The following is a 21930-nucleotide window of genomic DNA, read 5'->3' as shown; positions in this document are numbered from 1 at the left end:
TCTGATCCATAGCTCCGTTTCCCATCCCCCTGCCAGACTAGTTTAAACCCTCCTGAAGAGGGTTCTAGCAATGCTTCTAGCCATAGCATTTATATATTGAGTTCAGTTCAGTTTCTGGTCAATGATAACCTCCAGGATGTTGACAGTGGAGGATTCATTAGTAGTAATTCCATTGAATGACAAGGAGTGATTGTTAGATTTTCTCTTGGAGATGGTCAGTACCTCACACTTGTGTGGCATGTCTGAGGAGTGGCAAATAGTGCTGAACATTGTGCAATCATCAGTGATCATCCCTACTTCTGAACTTATGATGGAGGGAAGGTCATCGAAGCAGCTGAAAATGTTTAGGCCTAGAATTCTCCCCTGAGGAGCTCCTATAATGTTGTCCTGGAGTTTAGATGGCTCGCCGCTAACAACCACAACTATCTTCCTTTGTACTAAGTATGACTCCAACCAATGGAGAGTTTTTCCCCTAAGTTGCATTGATTTTAGGTTTGCTCCTTGATGCCTTACCAGGTCAGTGCAGCCTTGATATTTAAGTTAGTTACTCTCACCTCGGCTCTGGAGCTCATCTATTTTGTCCATGTTTGGACTGAGTCTGTAATGATGTCAGGAGCCGAGTGGCCCTGGTGGAGCCCAAACTGAGGATCAGTGAGCAGATTGATAGTGCTGTGATCCCAGCTGATGTTAAACTGAAAAAACTCAGATCCCAGACTGAAATCTGGCTTGATAAATCATGCATTTTTTAAAAAGTTAATGAGATGATCTTTCCCTGAAATGCAAATGTAATGCTGCATGTTTGATTATTAGCAATAAAATAAAATCTTATTACGCAAAACATAAAATAGAATAAAACAAACTATTTACATATAACACAATTTGAAAGATTTGAAATACATAGTAATAGACAAGTACCACTTTACTGTACTCAAACACCAGAGAGTATCCTTCTCTACCACATCTATAGGGTTTGACTTAACTGGCTTTCCATACCTTATGTTTAACATTTGATAGCCTCAGCCTCTGCCTCGAGTATTCACACAACTGAACTTACACTTTCTCAGCTTCGATTAACTCCTCCAGGATTCTAAACACTTTTAGTCTGGAGCTATCAAACAAAGCTCCTTACACTGAAGTAATCAATTTCTTAACACTTCTAAACTATCTACTTTCTTCAGGAGAAACTGTTTCGCATATCTAACATCCACCAGGACTTCACCAAACTAAAACCAAAAGGTTCTTCCAGGTAATTCCGGATCACTCTTTCTTGAAGCCAAACTAATGCTCTTCTGTCTGACCATAAAACTTTGCTGAAACAAACAAAGTCCTATTAACAAACCAGGAACTATCTCTCATATTTAAAAGAAAATCATGGCTGTTATATATATTTATTCACATGCCCTGCATTACATTAGCGGATGCTTGATAGCACTATTGATGGCTCCTTTCATCATTTTACAAATGATTGAAAGTAGACTGATGGAACAATAACTGGCTGGGTTGGATTTGGCCAGCTTTTATGTACGAGACATACCTAGGCAGCTTTCCGCATTGTACAGTAGATTTCACTGTTATAGATGTACTGGAACAGCTTGGCTGGGGGCTCAAAAAATTCTGGAGTGCAGGCCTTTGCTGAAATGTTGTCAGGGCCCATTGCCATGCAAAATCCAGTGTCTTCAGCTGTTTTGTGATATTGTGTGGTCTGAATAGAATTGGCTGAAGACTGACATCTGTGCTGGTCGTGTCCTCAGCAAGAGGTCAAGTTGTATTATCCACTTGGCAATTTTAGCTGAAAAATGTTCCAAAGGCTTTATTTTTGTGCTGACGTGCTAGGCTTTTTTTTAAATTGTTCCGAGGATATGGGCATGATGTGGAGGTGCCGGTGTTGGACTGGGGTGGACAAAATCAGAAGCCAGAAGTCAGGTGAAGTGACCTGACGAAGAGGCTACACTCCAAAAACTTGTGATTTCAAATAAACCTATTGGACTATAACCTGCTGTCATGTGACTTCTGACAGGAGATAGGTGTCACTGGTTAGGCCAGCATTCATTGCCCATCTCTAATTGCCCAGAGGGCAGTTGAGAGACAACCTGTGGATCTGGAGTCACATGTAGGCCAGACCAGATGAGGATGGCAGATTTCCCTCTTTAAAGGACATCAGTGAACTAGATGACTTTTTATGACAATTGACAATGGTTTCATAGTCATCAGTAAGTCCTTAATTCCAGACTTTTTTTTAAATTGAATTCAAATTCCTCCGTCTGCCATGGCGGCATTCAAACCTGGGTCCCCGGAACATTAGCTGAGGTTCTGGATTAATAGTCTATCAATAATACTTCCAGGCCATTGTCTCCCCATTTGACTGTTCCATTATTGAGGATGGGGATCTTTGTGGGGCTTCCTTCTCCATTGAATTGTCTAATTGTTCACAAGAGAATGTGGTAGGACTGCAGAGATTAAACCTGATCCATTGTTTGTGAGATCACTTATCTCTGTTGCATGCTGCTTCTAGTATTTGACATACAAGTAGTACTAGGTTGCTGCTTCATCAGGTTAACATCTCAATTTTAGATGTGCCTAGTGCTGTTCTTGTCACGCCGTTCTGCACTCTTCGTTGAACCAGGGTGATCCCTGATGGTAATGGTAGAGTGGAGGATATGCCAAGCTGTGAGGTTTGCAGATCAAGTTTGAGTACAATTATTCTACTGCTAATATCCCACAATGTCATAGTCATCGAGGTCTACAGCACAGAAAACAGCCACTCAGCGCATCAAGTCTGTGTCACTCAAAATCAAGCACCTACCTATTCTAATCCCACTTTCTAGCAGTTGGTTCATAGCCTTCTATACCTTGACATCACCAGAGCACATCTAAGTATTTCTTAAATGTTGTGAGGGTTTCTGCTTCTATCAACCTGATAGGTAGCGAGTTCTGGATTCCCACCACTCTCTAGGTGAAAAATTCTTTCCTCGCATCTCTTCTAAATCTTGTGCTCTTTAACTTATATTTATGCCCCCCGTCATTCAGCCCTCCTCCAAAGGGAAATGTTCCTTCCTGTCTACCCTATCTATACCCCTCACAATTTTAAACAGTCTCCTCTGCTCCAAGGAAATAAACCCCAGTGCATCCAATCTGTCTTCATAACTAAAACGCTCCAGCCCAGGTAACATCCTGGTAAATCCTTTCTGCACCCTCTTCACTGTAAATCACATCTCTCCTATAGTGTGGATTCCAGAACTGCACATAATATTCTAGCTGTGCCCTAACCAAGATATTTTACAATTCAAACATCACCTCCTTGCTTTTAAACTTTATGCCTCACCTAATAAAGGCAAGCATACCATATGCCTTCTTAACCATTTTGTCTACATATCTTGATATCTTAAGGGACTGGTGGACATCTTCAGTGCTTCCCAGGGTCCAACCATTCATCATGTATTCCCTTGCCTTGTTTGTCCTACCCATGTACATCGCCTCACATTTAAGCGATTGAATTCCGTTTGCCACTGACCAACCCATTTGTCTAGCCTGCCTATATGCTGCTGTAATCTAAGGATATCCTCCTCACTATTTACCATCCTACCAATTTAGGCTGAATTTATGGCTGAGACAGGGACAGCACTGGCAGCGGAATGTCCAGGATGTACATGTTTCAGGTGTGATAGAAGAGCATGTGAAAGGGATGGGGAGTTGCATTACTGGTAAATGAGTATCTCACAGCTGTACTGAGGGAGGATACATCAAAGGACTCGTGCAGCGAGGCAATATGGGTAGAACTTAGGAATAGGAAAAGTGATATCACAATGCTGGGTATATAAATGAACAAAGAGCAATACAGCACAGAAACAGGCTCTCTGGCCCTCCAAGCCTGCACCGACACATTTTGCCCTTCCATATTAAAACTGCCTTCACTTTCAGGATCTGTATCCCTCTATTCCCTTCCTATTCATGAATTCTTGCAGGTGCTTCTTGAATGCTCCTATTATGTCTGCTTTCACTACCGCCTGTGGCAGCACTTTCCAGGCACTCATCACCCCTTGTGTGAAAAACGTGCCTCGCACGTCTCTTTTAAACATCCCCCCCTCCCCCCCCCTTGCATCTTGAAGATATGTCCTGAAGTAATTGACCCTTCCACCCTGGGAAAAAGCCTCATATTTTACACTCTATCCATGCCAATCACAATCTTAAAAACTTCTATCAGGTGGCCCCTCAACCTCCTGAAGTCCAGTGAAAACAAAAACAGTCTATTCAACCTTCCTTCATTCCTAAAATCCCCCATACCAGGAAACATCCTGATAAACCTTTTCTGTACCCTGTCCACAGCAACCACATCCCTCTGGTAGTGTAATGACCAGATATACCACAGGCCTCCCAACAGCTAGTAGGAGAAAGAGGAGACAATGTGTAGACAGATTTTGGAAAGATGTAAAGACAGCAGGGTTGTTGTAGTGAATGATTTTAACTTCCCCTGTATTGACTGGGACTCCCTTCATGCTAGGGGCTTGGATGGGGCAGAATTTGTAAGGACCATTCAGGAGGGATTCTTGACACAGTCTGTAAACAGCCCAGGAAAGGGGTTATGTTGGACCTGGATTTGGGAAATGAGCCTGGCCAGGTGAGTGAAGTTTTAGTGGGGGAGCATTTCGGGAGTAGTGACCATAATACCATGAGATAATCATGGACAGGAATAACAGCAGTCCGCAGGTGAAGGTGTTAAATTGGGGGAAGGCAAAGTACAACAATATTAGGCAGGAACTGGAGAACGTTAATTGGAAGTGGCTGTTTGAGGGTAAATCCACATCAGATATGTGGGAGTATTTCAAACGGCAGTTGTTAAGGAGGGCATGTTCCTGCGAGACTGAAAGATAAGTGTGACAAGTTACATGAACCTTGGATGACCAGGGATGTTAGGACCTTGGTCAAAAAGAGAAAGGAAACATACATAAGGTCTAGGAAGATGGGCACTGATGAAGGCCTTGAAGTATATAGGGAAAGTAGGAAAGAACTTAAACAAGGAATTAGAGCTAAAAACGCTCATGATAAGTTATTAGCAAACAGGATTAAGGAGTATGAAAAGCCTTGGGATTCATGTAAAAGAAGCAAAAAGGGATCCAGGAAAGGGTTAGCCCTTTTGAGGACAAAGGAGGAAATGTATGTGTGGAGCCAAAAGAGGAAGCTAAGGTCCTAAACGAATACCTTGTGTCAGTATTCACCAAAAAGAAGAAATTGGGCAAGGATGATGAGTGTCAAGTTTCTAAGCAAAGTTGCTATTTAAAAGGAAGAGATGTTGTGCATCTTAGAACTATTAAGGTAGATAAGTCACCAGGTCCCGATGGGATCTATTCCAGAATACTGAGGGAGGCAACGGACCAAATTGCTGGACCATTGACAAACTTCTTTGTATCCGCTTTGCCCACAAGTGAGGTCCCAGAGGACTGGAGAATAGACAAAGTTGTCCCATTGTTTAAGAAGGGCAGCAGGGATAATCTAGGAAATTACAGGCCTGCGAGTCTCCCATCAGTGGTAGGGAAATTATTGGAAAGAATTTTCAGAGACAAGATCTATACGCATTTAGAAGCAAATGAACTTATTAGTAATAGACAACATGGTTTTGTTTGGGGGAAGTCGTGCCTCACTAACTTGATCGAGTTTTCTGAGGAGGTGACAAAGATGATTGAGAGAAAAGCAGTTGATGTTGTCTACATGGACTTCAGTAAAGCCTTTGACAAGGTCCCTCATGGCAGACTGGTACAAAAGGTGAAGTCGCATGGTATCAAGGGTGAGCTGGCAAGATGGTCGTAGAACTGGCTTAGTCATAGGAATTAGAGGGTGGCAGTAGAAGGATGCTTTTCGGAATGGAGGGCTGTGACTAGTGTGTTCCACAGGGATCAGTGCTGGGACCTCTGCTGTTCATGGTCAACATAAATGATTTGGAGGAAAATGTAGCTGGTCTAATTAGTAAGTTTGCAGATGATACAAAGATTGGTGGAGTTGTGGATAATGAGGAGGATTGTCAGTGGATACAGCAGGATATAGATCAGTTGGAGGCATGGGCAGAAAAATGACAGATGGCGTTTAATCTGAACAAATGTGAGGTGATGCATTTTGTAAGGTCAAGTACAGGTGGAAATTATACAATGAACAGAAGAACCTTTAGGAGTAGTGATATGCAGCGAGATCTAGGTGTGCAGGTCCACAGATCATTGAAGGGAGCAGCGCAGGTGGATAAGGTAGTTAAAAAAAGGCCACTGGCATGCTTGCCTTCATTGGAAGGGGCATTGAGTATAAGGATAGACTGGTTATGCTGTAACTTTATAGAACAGTGGCTCCGTGGTTAGCACTGCTGCCTCACAGCGCCAGGGACCCAGGTTCGATTCCACCCTTGGGCAACTGTCTGTGTGGAGTTTGCACATTCTCCTCGTGTCTGTGTTGGTTTCCTCTGGGTGTTCCAGTTTCTTTCTTCCCACAGTCCAAAGATGTGCAGGATAGGTCGATTGGCCATGCTAAATTACCCATAGTGTCCAGGGATGTTTAGGTTAGGTGAGTTAGACATGGGAAATGCAGGGATAGGGGAATGGGTCTGGATGGGATGCTCTTTGGAGAGGTGGTGTGGACTTGTTGGGCCGAATGGCCTGTTTCCTCACTGTAGGGACTCTATGATATGAACTTTAGTTAGGCCACACCTGGAATATTGCCTACAGTTCTGGCATGGATAGGGTGGAAAGTATAAGCCTTTTTCTCAGGGCGGAGGCGTCAATTACTCGGGGACACAGGTTCAAGGTGCAGGGGAGAAGTTTAAAAGAGATGTGCGAGGCATGTTTTTCACACAAAGGGTGGTGAGTGCCTAGAATGTGCTGCCAGAGGAGGTGGTGGAAGCAGACACAATAGCAGCATTCAAGAAACACCTGGGCAAATACATGAATAGCAAGGGAACAGATGAATACAGATCCCGTAAGTGAAGAGAGTTTTTGTATGGAAGGGCAGGCTTGGAGGTCCGAAGGGCCTGTTCCTGTGCTGTATTGTTCTTCGTTTATAATCAAGGACCCCCTCCCACCTTGGTTATACTCGCTTTCACCCTCTTCCATCAGGCAGAAGATACAAAAGTCTGAAAACACATACCAACAGATTCAAGAACAGCTTCTTCCCCACTGTTATCAGACTTACGAACAGACCTCATTAGAGTTGATCTTTCTCTGCGCTTTTTTTTGTAGCTGTAACACTGTATTCTGCATTCTGTTCTATTACCTGGATGTACTTATGTATGGTATGATTTGTCTGGTTAGCATGCAACACAATACTTTTCACTGTCTGTTGGAACATGTGACAATAATAAATCAAATCAAATCAAATCAGTAGTTTGCTGCTGAGCTACTCTTGGTGATGGTCCTTGAAGCCCCCCCACTCCCATTGTACATTCTGCACCATTTGCATCCTCAATGCTTCCTCCACATGGTGTTCAACATGGCAAAATACCGATTCATCATCCAAGGGAGGACAGTATGTAGTAATCAGCAAGAGGTTACCTTGCACATGTTTGACTGATGCCATGAAACTTCCTAGGGTTTGGAGTCAGTGTTGAGGACTCTCAGGGCAACTTGATGGGCTGAGTTGCCTACTTCTGCTCCTACATCTTATGGTCTTATGAAACCTCACAATGTTTTTTTTTGTTTCTTTTTGCTTATAGACAAACAGCAAGTGATCGCCTCTCTGCCCCAACTCTGCCTCTCAGACACAATGCTCTGCTTCCACCTATCGGTAGCGTTGATATCGATCATTCAGCTGGAAAGTTAACTGCCAGACCACAGGTACCTGATAAACTTGCCCAGCTGGAACCTGCTTCTGTTATTGCCACGTTATGTATAATAATGTTCACGATTCAAACCTGCAACTAAGTGTTTTCTTATTGATAAGCTCTAACGGTCATGCTTCTTTTTGTTGATCTGAAACTGTGACACACACACTTATTCATAATTTAAAATTTATGCTCACTCCTATTTTTTTGCATTCCTGATTTAAAATGTTAAGCAACATTAAGCAGATTTGGAATTCTAAAATATTCCTTACTTGCTATATTTTCTAAAGTTTATTTTTTTCTATCTTTCATGATTTTGAATGCCTCAATCAAATCTGCTCTCAAACATAAATTCTCCAAGGAAGGCATTCCTACCTTCACCAATCTCTCTTCATTACTGAAATTCCTCATCACAGGAACAATTCTTTCTACACTGTCTGATGTCTTTGTATCTTATTTAAAGCATGGTGTTCAGAAAATGACATAAGCCCTTGCTTTATGTCACCCTGCTTAGTGTAATTTTGTTTTATTTTTAAGGCCTGTTTCCTTGCATTGTTTTGCAGACTTGGTTTAATATCATTGTCTCCATTCTTATTAATTCCTGGAGTTACCTCCTCCAGCTTTGTTTCTCTTTGACATTGTCTTCATCTGTCCTAGCCCTAGTCTTGACTCCTAGCTTGCCCAACCCCACCTGCCTTTGCTTCCTACCCTCCCTTGCCTTGACTCCCTTTGCCCTTGAAGCTATCCCCTTCTTTGACTGTGGTTCCGAATTTCTAACAAAAGGCTGTATCTAGTGGCAGAGGTTGGTCAGTGCAAGGAATCTGTGGATTTCCCGCACTAAGTTTAGTCATTAGATGGAGCCTTATTATACGAGGAGTATTACCGCAAAGGACTGTCCTTTTCAAATTCTGTCCTTGCTTGAGGCATTGTGAGCTTCTAATGAGAGAACAGTCTCATGTCTGGTAAGACCAGAGACTTCACATTTTGTGTTGTATTTTTTTTATATTTAATGATTTAATTTATTATGCACATTATTTCAGTTAGGAATACACAGTGCTATACATACGTGATATGTTATTTCAACTTGCATATTGATTTATTCTGGGGGAAAAAAACGTCCAATGGAACCTAACTCTAAATTTAATATTGATTCTTGTGGAAACCTGTGATCCACTGAAACTAGTGATTTTTAGGAAATCAACCACAAGTTCTGGAAATCAACTGCACCACTGAGTGAGGATTTATCATATTCCATCTGAAGCAGATCTGGTATCAACTTTAGTTCAACATAAACTCCTTGCTCTTGTACTCTGTGCCCTTATTATTAAAGCCTAGGATTTTTTATTAACTATGCTTTCAACTTGTTCTGCCACCTTTAATGACTCATGCACAAATTCAGCCAGGTCCCTCTGCTTCTGCATCCCCTTCAGCATCGTACCCTTTAGCTTGTATTGTCTCGCCATGTTCATCCTGCCAAAATGTATCACCTCATATTTTTCCACATCTGCCACTTTTCCTCCATTTCACCAACCTGTGTATGGCCTTTTGGAGTTCTGCAGCACCCTTCTCAAAATTAGCAAGTCTTCCAACTTTCACGTCATTAACATATTTTGAAACTGTGCCCTGTACACCAAGGTTTAAATATTAATATATATCAGGAAAAGCAAGGGTATCGAAATGAATTCTGGGCATCTTGCAACAAACCTTCCTCCAGCTCAAGAAACAGCCATTAACCATTACAGTCTCTTTCTTTTAATTCAGCGAATTTCATTTCAAGGTTGCAAATGCCCCTTTATTCAATGAGCTATAACAATTGCTCAGAGGTCTGTTGTATGCTACTATAGCAAATATTTTATGAAGTCCATGTACACCAGACCAACAGCGCTGTCCTCATTGATCCTCTTCGGTCCCTCTTCAAACAAACCTCCAGCAACTTAACACTTTTCGGATTCCTGAGTTAATCTGCATTTCTCCACGTACCTATTAATTTTGCCCAAAATATTGTTTCTAGCAGTTTCCGCATCACCAAAGTCCCAGCCTGTAGTTGCTGGGTTTCTCTATATATCCACTTTTGAACAAGACTAATATTTGCAGCTCCCAAGTCCCCTGGCATAACACCTGAATCTAAGGAAGACTGAAAATTTTGGCTAGCACCTCCATTATTTCAATTATTTCCTCAATATTCTAAATATGTCTTATCTGGCCCTGATATCTTATCAACCTTTGTGCAGACATTCTATCCAATACCTTCTTATGAACAGTAATAAAACCTTTCCAGTAACCAACTTTCCTCCTCGTCACCAAGGCCTGGATAGCACCTCTCTCCAGCAAATTTACTTTAATACCTCAGCTATGCCCTCTTCCTCCATATGTAACTGCCCTTTTTGGGCAATAATCAGCTACACTCCTCCTTTTACCACTCCTTTGCTATTTATAAGCCTAAAAAAAGTCTTTGGAATTCCCTTTTATTTTAGCTGCCAGTCTATTTTATACACTCTTTGCCTCATATTTTATTTGTAACCACCCCTCTGCACATGGTGGCTCAGTGCTTAGCACTCCTGCCTCACAGCGCCAGGGACCCGAGTTTGATTCCACCCTCGGGCAACTGTCTGTGTGGGGTTTGCGCGTTCTCCCCGTGTCTGCGTGGGTTTCCTCCCACAGTCCAAAGATGTGCAGGTTAGATGGATTGACAATGCTAAATTGCCCATAATGTCCAGGGATGTGCAGGCTAGGTGGATTAGCCACGGCGAACACAAGGTTGTGGGTTTGGGTCTGGGTCTGGGTGGGATGATCTTCGGAGGGTTGGTGTAGTCTTGATGGGCCGAATGGCCTGCTATAATTCTATATCCATCCTATGCTCGATTATTTTTTTTCTGCCTGGCATCTGTCCTAAGAGCACTTTTCTTCTTCTTTATCTTTTTTTTTTCATCTTTGGTCAAGCAGTGAGCCCTACCTTTCCCTTTCAAGGGAATATATCTTGACTGTGCATGAAACTGCCTGTTTTTATTCATACATGGGCTGGGAGCATCACTAGCTCAGCTAGTATTTATTGTCCACCCCTAATTACCCAGACGGCAGTTGAGAATCAACCACATTGCCATGGATGTAGAGTCACATGTAGGCTAGACTGGGTAACAATGGCAGATTTCCTTCCCTGAAAGACATCAACGAACCAGATATGTTTTTACGACAATTAACAGTGGTTATCTGGTTGCCATCAGGCTATGCTTTTAGCGTCAGAGAGTAGGGAACCAGACCCTTTCGTCGAACTTGTCTGTGCTGGCCAGACATCCCAATCTGACTTAGTTCTACTTGCCAGCATTTGCCCCATATCCCTCTAAACCCTTCTTATTCATATACCCATCCAGATGCCTTTTAAACGTTGTAATTGTACCCACCTCCACCACTTCATCTGGCAGCTCGTTCCATACATGCACCACCCTCTATGTGAAAAAGTTAGCCCTCAGGTCCTTGTTTAGACTTTCCTCTCTCACCTTAAACCTATGCCTTCAAGTTCTGGACTTCCCCACCCTGGGAAAAAGACCTTGGCTATTCACCCTATCCATGCCCCTCATGATTTTATAAAGCTCTATAAGATCAACCCTCAGTCTCCGATCCTCCAGGGAAAATAGTCCCAGCCTATTCAGCCTCTCCCGTTAGATCAAACTTTCCAGTTCCGGCAATATTTTTTTAAAAATTCTATTACAGTATTGAGTTCAAATTTCACTGTGTGCCATGTTGGGATTTCAACCAGAACATTAATCTGGGGTTCTGGATTATTACTCCAGTGAGCTCGCAACTATGATATTGCTTTGACATTTACTGTTTTTCCTGCCACAATCTAACACGAACATATTTGGCCCATATCCTATTGCATTGGATAGAAGTTGGGTTTTCACCATCTTATGCTTTTTACTTGTCCACTACCACTTCCTTTTACTAATCACTCCTATCTTTCATAGGCCTTCCTCCACACCTCTCTCCTTTCCTGTTCTCTATATTTGTTTAAAATTGTTGCATCTGTAATATTTTTCCAGTCACGCTGAAAGATTACTGGCCTGTGGTAGACTTGGTTTCTTTCTCAGCAGATGCTATGTTGTCCAGTATTTCCAGCATCTCAGGTCTATTACGGAAATTACTTTTGATTTGACAATAGCTATCGACAGTATAGATTTAGGTATAATGCACAATGCAGTTAAAAATTCTGTCCGCAATCACTAACTGAGATCTTTAAATCCCTATTCTAGAGCTTGAGATTGTAGTAGCACAGAATTTAGGATCAAGAATAGTTCATTCAGCCCTTGAAGTCTGCTCAACCATTCAATAAGATCATAGCTGAAAGGTTGTGGTCTCAAATTCACTTTCCTTTCTCACCCTCGCTATAATTCAGGTTGTCACTCCAGTGCAGTACCAAGGGGGTCATCAGCTGATGGGTAAACTAAATAAAGATACAAATGAGCAATTTGTCAAGAACTTGGCGATTTCCTCCCCACACCCAACATCCCGCCATAGCATGGCTAATGTTTCTTCCTCAGCAACACCGACAAATCATTTAGCATAATGTGTGTTGAATCTTTCATGCTTTAATTTTACCTCAATTGGATCTTCAATTAGATTGGTTATAGTGCAAGAAGTTCCTGACAGTACAGCAAGTCTCTGACAGTGCAGGAAGTCTCCCATTGTGCAGCAGGTCCATGATAGTGTAAGAAGTCCCATCCCTGATAAGCAGGAAGTCTCTGACAGTGCAGCATGTCCCTGCTAGTGCAAAAAGTAACATTCCTGACCGTGTGGAAGTCGCTGACAGTGCAGCAAGCCCCTCCTGGTTCAAGAGTCCCTTACAGAGCAGGAAGTCCCAAAGCTGCTCAAAGGTTGAAAGCAGCAGTGCAGAAAATTTCACTGAAACTGTCATGACCATTCTGATTTTTTGTTTAAAGCCTATTTTCGGACTTGAAGATCCAGTTGTTCAATGTGTTTGGTCTTTCTTCATAGTTCTGCCTTCTCAGATCCAGCATCATCCTGGTACATGTGTTCTGTCCTTTTTCCAGAGCTTTGACCAGCTTTTTGTGATGTAAAGACAAGAATAATGTACAACACCTCAAATGTGATATCCAGTGAATGTTCTCTACAACATATTTGTTTTAGAATGCATTTAATTTAGAAATAAATATCAGTACTTTATTCAGAAAAAAGTACAGAAATTGCTAGAAAAACTCAGTAGGTCTGGCAGCATCTGTGGAGAGAAAGCAGAGTTAACGTTTCAAGTCCAGTGATTACTCTTCAGAAACTTGACCTCTCTCTCTATCATCATCACCTCACACTTGTTCAGAGCTGCTTTGCACCCCACTTTTCCGTTTCACCATCCAGCTCATTTGATATTCTAACAAGAAACTTCTTCTTTGCCTTTCAGGCACTAAGGGACACAAGGTGCAACAACTCAGAGATACCCACGCCCCTCCTACCCTCCTCCTCCCTCTGACTTTTAAATCAAATTAGCCACAATGCCATAGAGGAGGAATTCCTGGAGTGTATATGGATGGTTTTCTTGACCAATATGTGGAGGTACTAGAGAATAGGCCATCTTAGTCTGGGTGGTGTGAAATGAGAAGGGAATCATTGCCAATTTAGCTATGCGAGACCCCTTGCGGAAGAGCGACCGTAACATGATAGAATTTTTTATCAAGATGGAGAGAGATATTGTTGATTCAGAGACTAGGGTGCTGAACCTTAATAAAGGAAACCACGAGGTTATGAGGCATGAGTTGGCCTCGGGGAGTGTTACTTAAAGGGATGACAGTGGAAAGGCAATGGCTAACATTCAAGGAACGCATGGGGGAACTGCAGCAACTGTTTATCTTCTGTCTATTGCAAAAGCAAAACGGTTAAGAGGGCCAACCATGGCTTACAAAGGAAATAAGAGATAGTATTCGATCGAAGGAAGAAGCATAGAGATTGGCCAAGAAAAATAATAAATCTGAGGATTGGGAGCAGTTTAGAATTCAGCAAAGAAGGACCAAGGGATTGATTAAGAGGGGGAAAATAGAATACAAAAGTAAGCTTGCAGGGAACATAAAGACTGACACTAAGAGTTTCTATAGGTACATAAAGATCAAGAGAGTAGTAAAGATAAATGTTGATCCCCTACAGACAGAAATGAGAGAATGTATAATAGAGAGTGAAGAAATGGCTGAGGAACTGAATACATACCTTGGTTCTGTCTTCACAACAGAGGACACAAATCAGATACCAGAATTGTTGGAGGATGCAAGATATAGTGAGAGGGAAGATATGAGGGAGATCAATATTAGTAGAGAAATTGTGCTGGGAAAATTGTTGGGATTGAAGGCCAATAAATCCCTAGGACCTGATAATCTACATCAGAGTACTTAAGGAAGTAGCTCTGGAGATAGTGGATGCATTGGTGGTCATCTTCCAGGATTCTATAGACTCTGGAACAGTTCCTGCAGATTGGAAGGTGGCTAATGTCACTCCAATATTCAAAAAGGGATGTAGAGAGAAAACAGGGACTTATAGACCGGTGAGCCTAACATCGGTAGTAGAGAAAATTCTCACATCCATTATCAACGATTTTATAGCGGAGCATTTAGAAAGTAGTGGCAGGATCAGACAGAGTCAGCATGGATTTATGAAGGGGAAATCATGCTTGACAAATCTGTTGGAATTCTATGAAGATGTAACTAGTAGAGTTGACAAGAGTTGATTGTAGTATATTTGGACTTTCAGAAAGCATTTGACAAAGTCCCACATAAGAGATTAATGTGCAACATTAAAGCACATGGGATTGGGGGAAGTTCATTAAAATGGTAGGAAACTGGTTGGCAGAGAGGAAACAAAGAGTAGGAATTAATGGGTCCTTTTCAAATTGGCAGGCAATAACTAGTGGGGTGCCACAGGGATTGGTGCTGGGACTCCAGCTATTCACAATATATATTTATGATTGGGATGAGGGAACAAAATGTAACATCTTCAAGTTGGCAGATGATGCCAAGTTGGGTGGGGGGGTGGTGGGTGGGTGGTGAACTGTGATGAGGATGCAGAGATACTTCAGCATGATCTGGACAGGTTGGGTGAGTGGGCAAATCAATGGCAGATGTAGTACAATTTGGATAAATGTGAGGTGTTGGTGGAGTTGTGGATAGTGCGGAAGGATGTTGCAGGTTACAGAGGGACATAGATAAGCTGCAGAGCTGGGCTGAGAGGTGGCAAATGGAGTTTAATGCGGAAATGTGTGAGGTGATTCACTTTGGAAGGAGTAACAGGAATACAGAGTACTGGGCTAATGGTAAGATTCTTGGTAGTGTGGATGAGCAGAAAGATCTCGGTGTCCATGTGCATAGATCACTGAAAGTTGCCACCCAGGTTGATAGCGTTGTTAAGAAGGCATACAGTATGTTAGCTTTTATTGGTAGAGGGATTGAGTTTCGGAGCCATGAGGTCATGTTGCAGCTGTACAAAACTCTGGTGCGGCCGCACTTGGAGTATTGCGTACAGTTCTGGTCACCGCATTATAGGAAGGATGTGGAAGCATTGGAAAGGGTGCAGAGGAGATTTGCCAGGATGTTGCCTGGTATGGAGGGAAGGTCTTATGAGGAAAGGCCGAGGGTCTTGAGGCTGTTTTCATTAGAGAGAAGAAGGTTAAGAGGTGACTTGATAGAGACATACAAGATGATCAGAGGATTAGATAGGGTGGACAGTGGGAGCCTTTTTTCTCGGATGGTGATGGCTAGCACGAGGGGACATAGCTTTAAATTGAGGGGTGATAGATATAGGACAGATGTCAGAGGTAGGTTCTTTACTCAGAGAGTAGTAAGGGCGTGGAATGCCCTGCCTGCAAAAGTAGTAGACTCGCCAACTTTAAGGGCATTTAAATGGTCATTGGATAAACATATGGATGATAATGGAATAGTTTAGGTTAGATGGGCTTCAGATTGGTTTCACAGGTCGGCGCAACATCGAGGGCCGAAGGGCCTGTACTGCGCTGTAATGTTCTATGTTATTCACTTCAGTAGAAGAAACAAGAAGGCAGATTACAACCTTAATGGCTGTAAATTGGGAGAGGGGAGTGTACAGCGGAAGCTGGGTGTTCTTTTGCACCAGTCATTTAAGGTAAGCATGCAGGTGTACCAGGCAGTAGAAAAGGCAAATGGTATGTTGGCCTTTATTGCAAGAGGTTTTGAGTACAGGAGCAGTGATGTGTTGTTGCAGTTATACAGGGCCTTGGTGAGACCACACCTGGAATATTGCATGCAGTTTTGATATCCTTTACTGAGGAAGGATGCTCTTGCTCCTGTGGGAGTCCAGCAAAGGTTTACCAGACTGATTCTGGGGGTGGCAGGTCTGACATATGAGGACAGATTGACTAGGTTGGGTTTGTTTTCACTGGAGTTCAGATGAATGAAGGGGGATCTCATAGAGACTTATAAAATTCTAACAGGACTGGACAGGGTAGACGCAGAGAGGATGTTTCTGATGGTGAGTATGTCCAGAACAAGAGGTCATAGTATGAGGATTCGGGGTAGACCATTTAGGATGGAGATGAGGAGACATTGCTTCACTCAGTGAGTGGTGAGCCTGTGGAATTCATTACCACAGGAAGTAGTTGATGCCAGAACATTAAATGTGTTCAAGAGGCAACTAGATATAGCACTTGGGGCGAATGGAATCAAAGGTCATGGGGAGAAAGCAGAATTAGGCTATTGAGTTGGACAATCAGCCATGATCGTCAAGAATGGCGGAGTGGGCTTGAAGGGCCGAATGGCTTCCTGCTGCTCCTATCTTCTATGTTTCTATGACACCATACCCTCTCCAAACCCCACCTCCCGTTGTGTATTTACTGTCCTTTCTGACATTCCACTGTCTGATGCTGAACATTTTGTACTCAGCAAAGGTCTCAGTTTTATCCCACTGCGACCACACCCCCCCCCCCCCCCCACAAATTCAATCTCAGGCAAGACATGGCGTTGAACTCCTCTTCCCTTGCCTTCGCCTCTGTGCCCATTTTTTTGGACAAGAGTCCTCTCCCCGTCTCACAGACCCCTTCACCCACCTCCAATACTCTCCCTCCACCTGGACCCCTCCCTCTCACTTTTATCTGCACTGAACCTGTTCATCAAGAACTGTTGACATGACATTGATTGCCCCAATTCCTGTGCCCCCCACTTACCCATTCTTAGCTATCTCCCTCTGAACTGACTGCACTCAGATCCGACCCTGAGTTTGTAATTAAGCCTGCCAACAAGGGTGGTGCTGTTGTTGTCTGGCATACTGACCTCTACATTGCCGAGATTCTCATTTACCTCCACCAATCTCCCGACTGATCCATGACCCCACCATGGGATACCAGGCTATTTTGTCCACGATCACTAACCTCATTTCATTACGGCCTCCAAGCTCCAAGTCTACCAGCTCCTGCACAGTCTCCTTCCCAAAATCCACAAACAGAATGGGCAGACCCATATTTTCTGCCTGCTCCTGCCCCACATTTTCTGCCTGCTCCTGCCCCACAGAACTCATCTCTTCCTACCTTGACTCTATTCTTTTCTCAAACAAAAACAAAAGTTGCTGGAAAAGCTCAGCAGCTCTGGCAGCATCTGTGGAGAGAAATCAAAGTTAATGTTTTGGGTCCAGTGGCCCTTCCTCAGAACAGGACCCGAAACGTTAACTCCAATTTCTCTCTGCAGATGCTGCCAGACCTGCTGAGCTTTTCCAGAAACTTCCGTTTTTGTTTCTGATTCACAGCGTCTGCAGTTCTTTCAATTTCTTTTTTTCCCTTCCCCTGTCCAGTCCCTTCCTACTTACATTCACGATTCCTCTGACGCTTTACGTCAGTTCCAGAATTTTCCAGTTCACGGGCTCTAGCCACCTCCCATTTACCATGGACATGCAATCCCTTTACATGTCTGTCCCCTATCAGGATGGTCTCAGGGCTCTCTGCTTTTTACTGGAAAAAAGGCTTGAACTGTCACTATCCACCACCACTGTCCTCTACCTGGCTGACCTCGTCCTCGCTCTGAACAACTCTTTTAACTCTTCTCACTTACTTCAGATCAAAGGTGTGGCCATGGTTACCTGCATGTGCCCCAGCTATGTCAGTCTCTGTGGGGTACATGGAACATTCCTTGTTCTAGTCTGACCCCTACCTACAACTCTTTTTCTCTGGCATTTCGAAGGCACCATCAGTATTCTCATCCCGAATTGGATAAGTTTGTCTATTTCGCTTCCAATTTCCATCCCATGCTCACCTTCATCTGGTCCATCTCTCCCCTTCCTCGACATCTGTTTCCATTTCTGGGGATAGGCTGGCCACCAATATCCACTACAAACCCACTGATTCCCACAGTTAAATTTACTGTACTTCCTCAAAGACTCTATTTCATTCTCCCAATTCATTCATTTCCATGGCATCTGTTCTGATGATTCCAACTTCAACAATGGAGACTCTAAAATACCCATTTTCTTCCTCAAACAAAGATTCTCCAGCACCATGATTGACAGGGCACTCAGCCAGGTCTGAGCCATCACCTGCAATTCGGGCCTCAGCCCCTCTCTTCCCTTCCACAACAACAATAGCGTTCCCCTTGTCCTTACCTACCATCCTACTAGATCCACGTCCATAGGATCATTAGCCACCATTTCTGCCATCTCCAGTGGGATGTTGCCAGCACTACGTACATAATCCCCTCCCCTCCCTTTTCAGGCTCCTGCAGGGATCATTCCCTCCTGGACACCCTGGACCACTCCTCCTTAACTCCCAAAACGTCCCCAGAGTCCCACGGCACCTTTCCCTGCAATCGCAGAAGATGTAACACTTACCTGTTTACTTCCTCACCATCCAAGGCCCCAAACACATCTTGGAGGTGAAGCAGCGCTTTACCTGCACATCCCACAATCTAGTCTACTGTATTTGCTACTCACAATGTGGTGTCCTCTACACTGGGGAAACAAAGTGCAGACTAGGGTGACCACTTTGCAGAACATTTATGTTCTGACTGCAGAAATGACCTTGAGCTTCCAGTTGCCTGCTGGTTCAACACACCACCGTGTTTCCTAGCCACTAGGTGTCTCAGGCTTGCTGTAGTGCTCCAGCTCAGCTCAGCGCAAGCTGGAAGAACAGTATCTCATTTTCTGCTGGGGAACTCTGCAGTCTTCTGGACTAAACAATTTAAGGACTTGAGCACATTCCCCCATGTCGTCCTCCCACCCCATACACCGCGCCTCATCACCAGATGGGCTTCTACCATGCATAACCCATTAGCAGCTAATCATTCTCCCAGGCTGAACTTTACCCAGTCATTTATCTCTCCAACTGTCTTTCTCTCTGTTTGGGCTCTATCTTCGCCTATTGTTTACTCCTGCCCCTTCCCCCACCCCATCATTTGCACAAATAACAACCTTTACCTAGCTACCAGTTCTGATGGAGTTAACTCTGCTTTCTCTCCACAGATACTGCTAGACCTGCTGAGTTTTTCCAGCAATTTCTGTTTTTGTATTTGATTTCCATTATCTGCAGTTCTTTTGGTTTTTTGATCAGAACTTGATTTCCAAATCTGTAGATTTATTAACCACTTTGTTACTTTGAATGATGTGTAATTTGTATCCCTTAATACACGTCTACCCCGTTCAGGTTCTGCTTTCCTTCTTGATCCAGTGACACTAGGTGGCATCCTTATTCCATTACAAAAATACATTGTCTGATATTAATGTACATTGAAATGAATTCTGCAAGTTTATTATGTTTTGCATTTTGTCACTCTTCCCCTGGATTGACTAATCCCCTAACTTGGTGCTGTTCGTAAATATTGATATTATGTTTCCAATTCATGAGTCCAAATAATTTTCTTATATGGTGAACAAATGCCTCAGTCCTTTTGAAATGCCTTTCCTACCTTGCATTATTTTGTTTAATCACCTTTATCAATACCCTATGTTCTTTGTTTTGTAGCTACTTTGCCATCCATTTATAAAACAATGTTAGTATTGTAAAATGCTCCCAGGCACTTCACATGTGTTACAAAGAACAAAGAAAATTACAGCACAGTAACAGGCCCTTTGGCCCTCCAAGCCTGCGCCGATCCAGATCCTCTATCTAAACCTGTCTCCTATTTTCCAAGGATCTGTATTCCTCTGCTCCCTGCCCATTCATGTATCTGTCTAGATACATCTTAAATGACGTTATCGTGCCCGCCTCTACCACCTCCGCTGGCAACGTGTTCCAGGCACCCACCACCCTCTGCGTAAAGAACTTTCCACGAATATCTCCCTTAAATTTTTCCCCTCTCACCTTGAAATTGTGACCAAACAAAAACAATCGTTAGCCCTCTTGTTTTCCGCAGCAGCAGCGCGAGCCAGAGTGTAGACGGGAAGTAAGGTTGTTTTCTCCTCCAGTATAAAAACTTACCTCGTGCAGCAGAGGCCCTCTTGTTTTCAGCAGCGGGTGTGTGGAGAGAACGCGAGCCAGGAAGGAACTGATATATTCGGGCATTAGCTCAACCCGAAACACTACATGTGTAGTGTCTCCCACCCATCCTCCACCTCTAACCAAAAAAAAAAGACTGTGTGGAGGGTCGGTAAGGTAAGGCTTTTCTTTTTAATTCTTCCGGAAATCTAGAGTAGAGGGAATGGAAGCTAGAGCAGTTGCGTGCTCCTCTTGCAGGATGTGGAAGGTAAGGGTCACTGCTGGTGTCCCCTCTGACTTCACCTGTGAGAACTGCACCCAACTCCAGCTCCTCAAAAAACCGTGTTAGGAAACTGGAGCTGGAGCTGGATGAACTCTGGATGATTTGGGAGGCTGAGGCGGTGATAGAGAGGAGTTATAGGGAGGTGGTCACACCCAAGGTACAGGAAGAAGATAGCTGGGTGACTGTCAGGAAGGGGAAAGGGGATAGGGAGACAGTGCAGGGATCCCCTGTGGCGGTTCCCCTCAATAATAAGTATACCGTTTTGGATACTGTTGGGGGTCAACCTACCAGGGGAAGGCCATAGCGGACAGGCCTCTGGCACTGAGCCTGGCCCTGTGACACAGAAGGAAAGGGGGTAGAATAGGAGAGCATTTGTAGTGGAGGATTCGATAGTAAGAGGCACAGACAGGCGGTTCTGTGGACGCGAATGAGATGAACGGATGGTATGTTGCCTCCCGGGTGCCAGGGTCCGTAATGTCTCGGATCGTGTCTTCAAGATCCTTAAGGGGGAGGGTGAGCAACCAGCAGTCATGGTACACATCGGTACCAATCACATAGGTAGAAAAAGGACTGAGAATGTGAAAAACAAGTACAGGGAGTTAGGTTGGAAGCTGAAGACCAGGACAAACCGGGTAGTTCTCTCTGGATTAATACCAGTGCCACATGATAACGAGGTAAGAAATAGGGAGAGAGTGCAGCTAAACACATGGCTACAGGGCTGGTGTAGGAGGGAGGGCTTCCATTATGTGGATAATTGGAGCACATTCTGGGGAAGGTGCGACCTGTACAGTAAGGACGGGTTGCACCTGAACCGGAAGGGCACAAATATCCCGGGAGGGAGGCTTGCTTGAGCTATACGGGATGGTTTAAACTAGATTGGCAGGGGGTGGGGAACCGGATTTATAATTCAGTGGATGGGGTATTCAGCCTTCCAACGGACACAACAGGGAGTGAGGTTGTTAATAAAGAAATGTGGTCGATGGAGCGTAATTGTGGACACAGAGATGGTTTGAGATGTGTATACTTCAATGCTAGAAGTATCAGAAATAAGGCGGATGAACTGACAGCATGGGTTGGTACTTGGAACTACGACGTTGTGGCCATTACAGAAACTTGGGTAACTCAGGGAGAGGAATGGTTGTTGGAAGTTCCGGGATTTAGATGCTTTAAAAGAAATAGGGAGAGTGGAAAAAGAGGCAGGGGAGTGGCATTGCTAGTCAGGGCTAGTATAGCAGTTACTGAAAGGCAGTTCGAGAATGATATGTCTGCAGAGTCAGTTTGGGTTGAGGTCAGGAACAAGAAAGGAGCAGTCACTTTGTTGGGGCTTTTTTACAGACCCCTTAATAGTTGCAGAGAAGTAGAGGAGCGGATTGGGAGGCAGATACTGGAAAGGTGCAGAAGTCACAGGGTTGTATTCACGGGTGACTTCAACTTTCCAAATAT

General features: G+C 43.7%; 1 protein-coding gene across 1 annotated transcript in view; it reads left to right on the top strand.

Moving 5' to 3' along the window:
• Positions 1-21930, top strand: part of LOC109925641 (protein FAM149B1-like) — an 82326-nt gene that overhangs the window by 39042 nt on the left and 21354 nt on the right. Inside the window, exon 7 of the mRNA XM_048616169.1 lies at positions 7685-7805. Within this exon, the coding sequence (XP_048472126.1) occupies positions 7685-7805 (121 nt within the window). The remainder of the gene's footprint in view (positions 1-7684; positions 7806-21930) is intronic.

The sequence above is a fragment of the Rhincodon typus genome, chromosome 34 (genome assembly GCF_021869965.1).
Source record: "Rhincodon typus isolate 14 chromosome 34, sRhiTyp1.1, whole genome shotgun sequence".
NCBI lineage: Eukaryota > Metazoa > Chordata > Chondrichthyes > Orectolobiformes > Rhincodontidae > Rhincodon > Rhincodon typus.
This window is presented reverse-complemented; position numbering and strand designations above follow the sequence as displayed.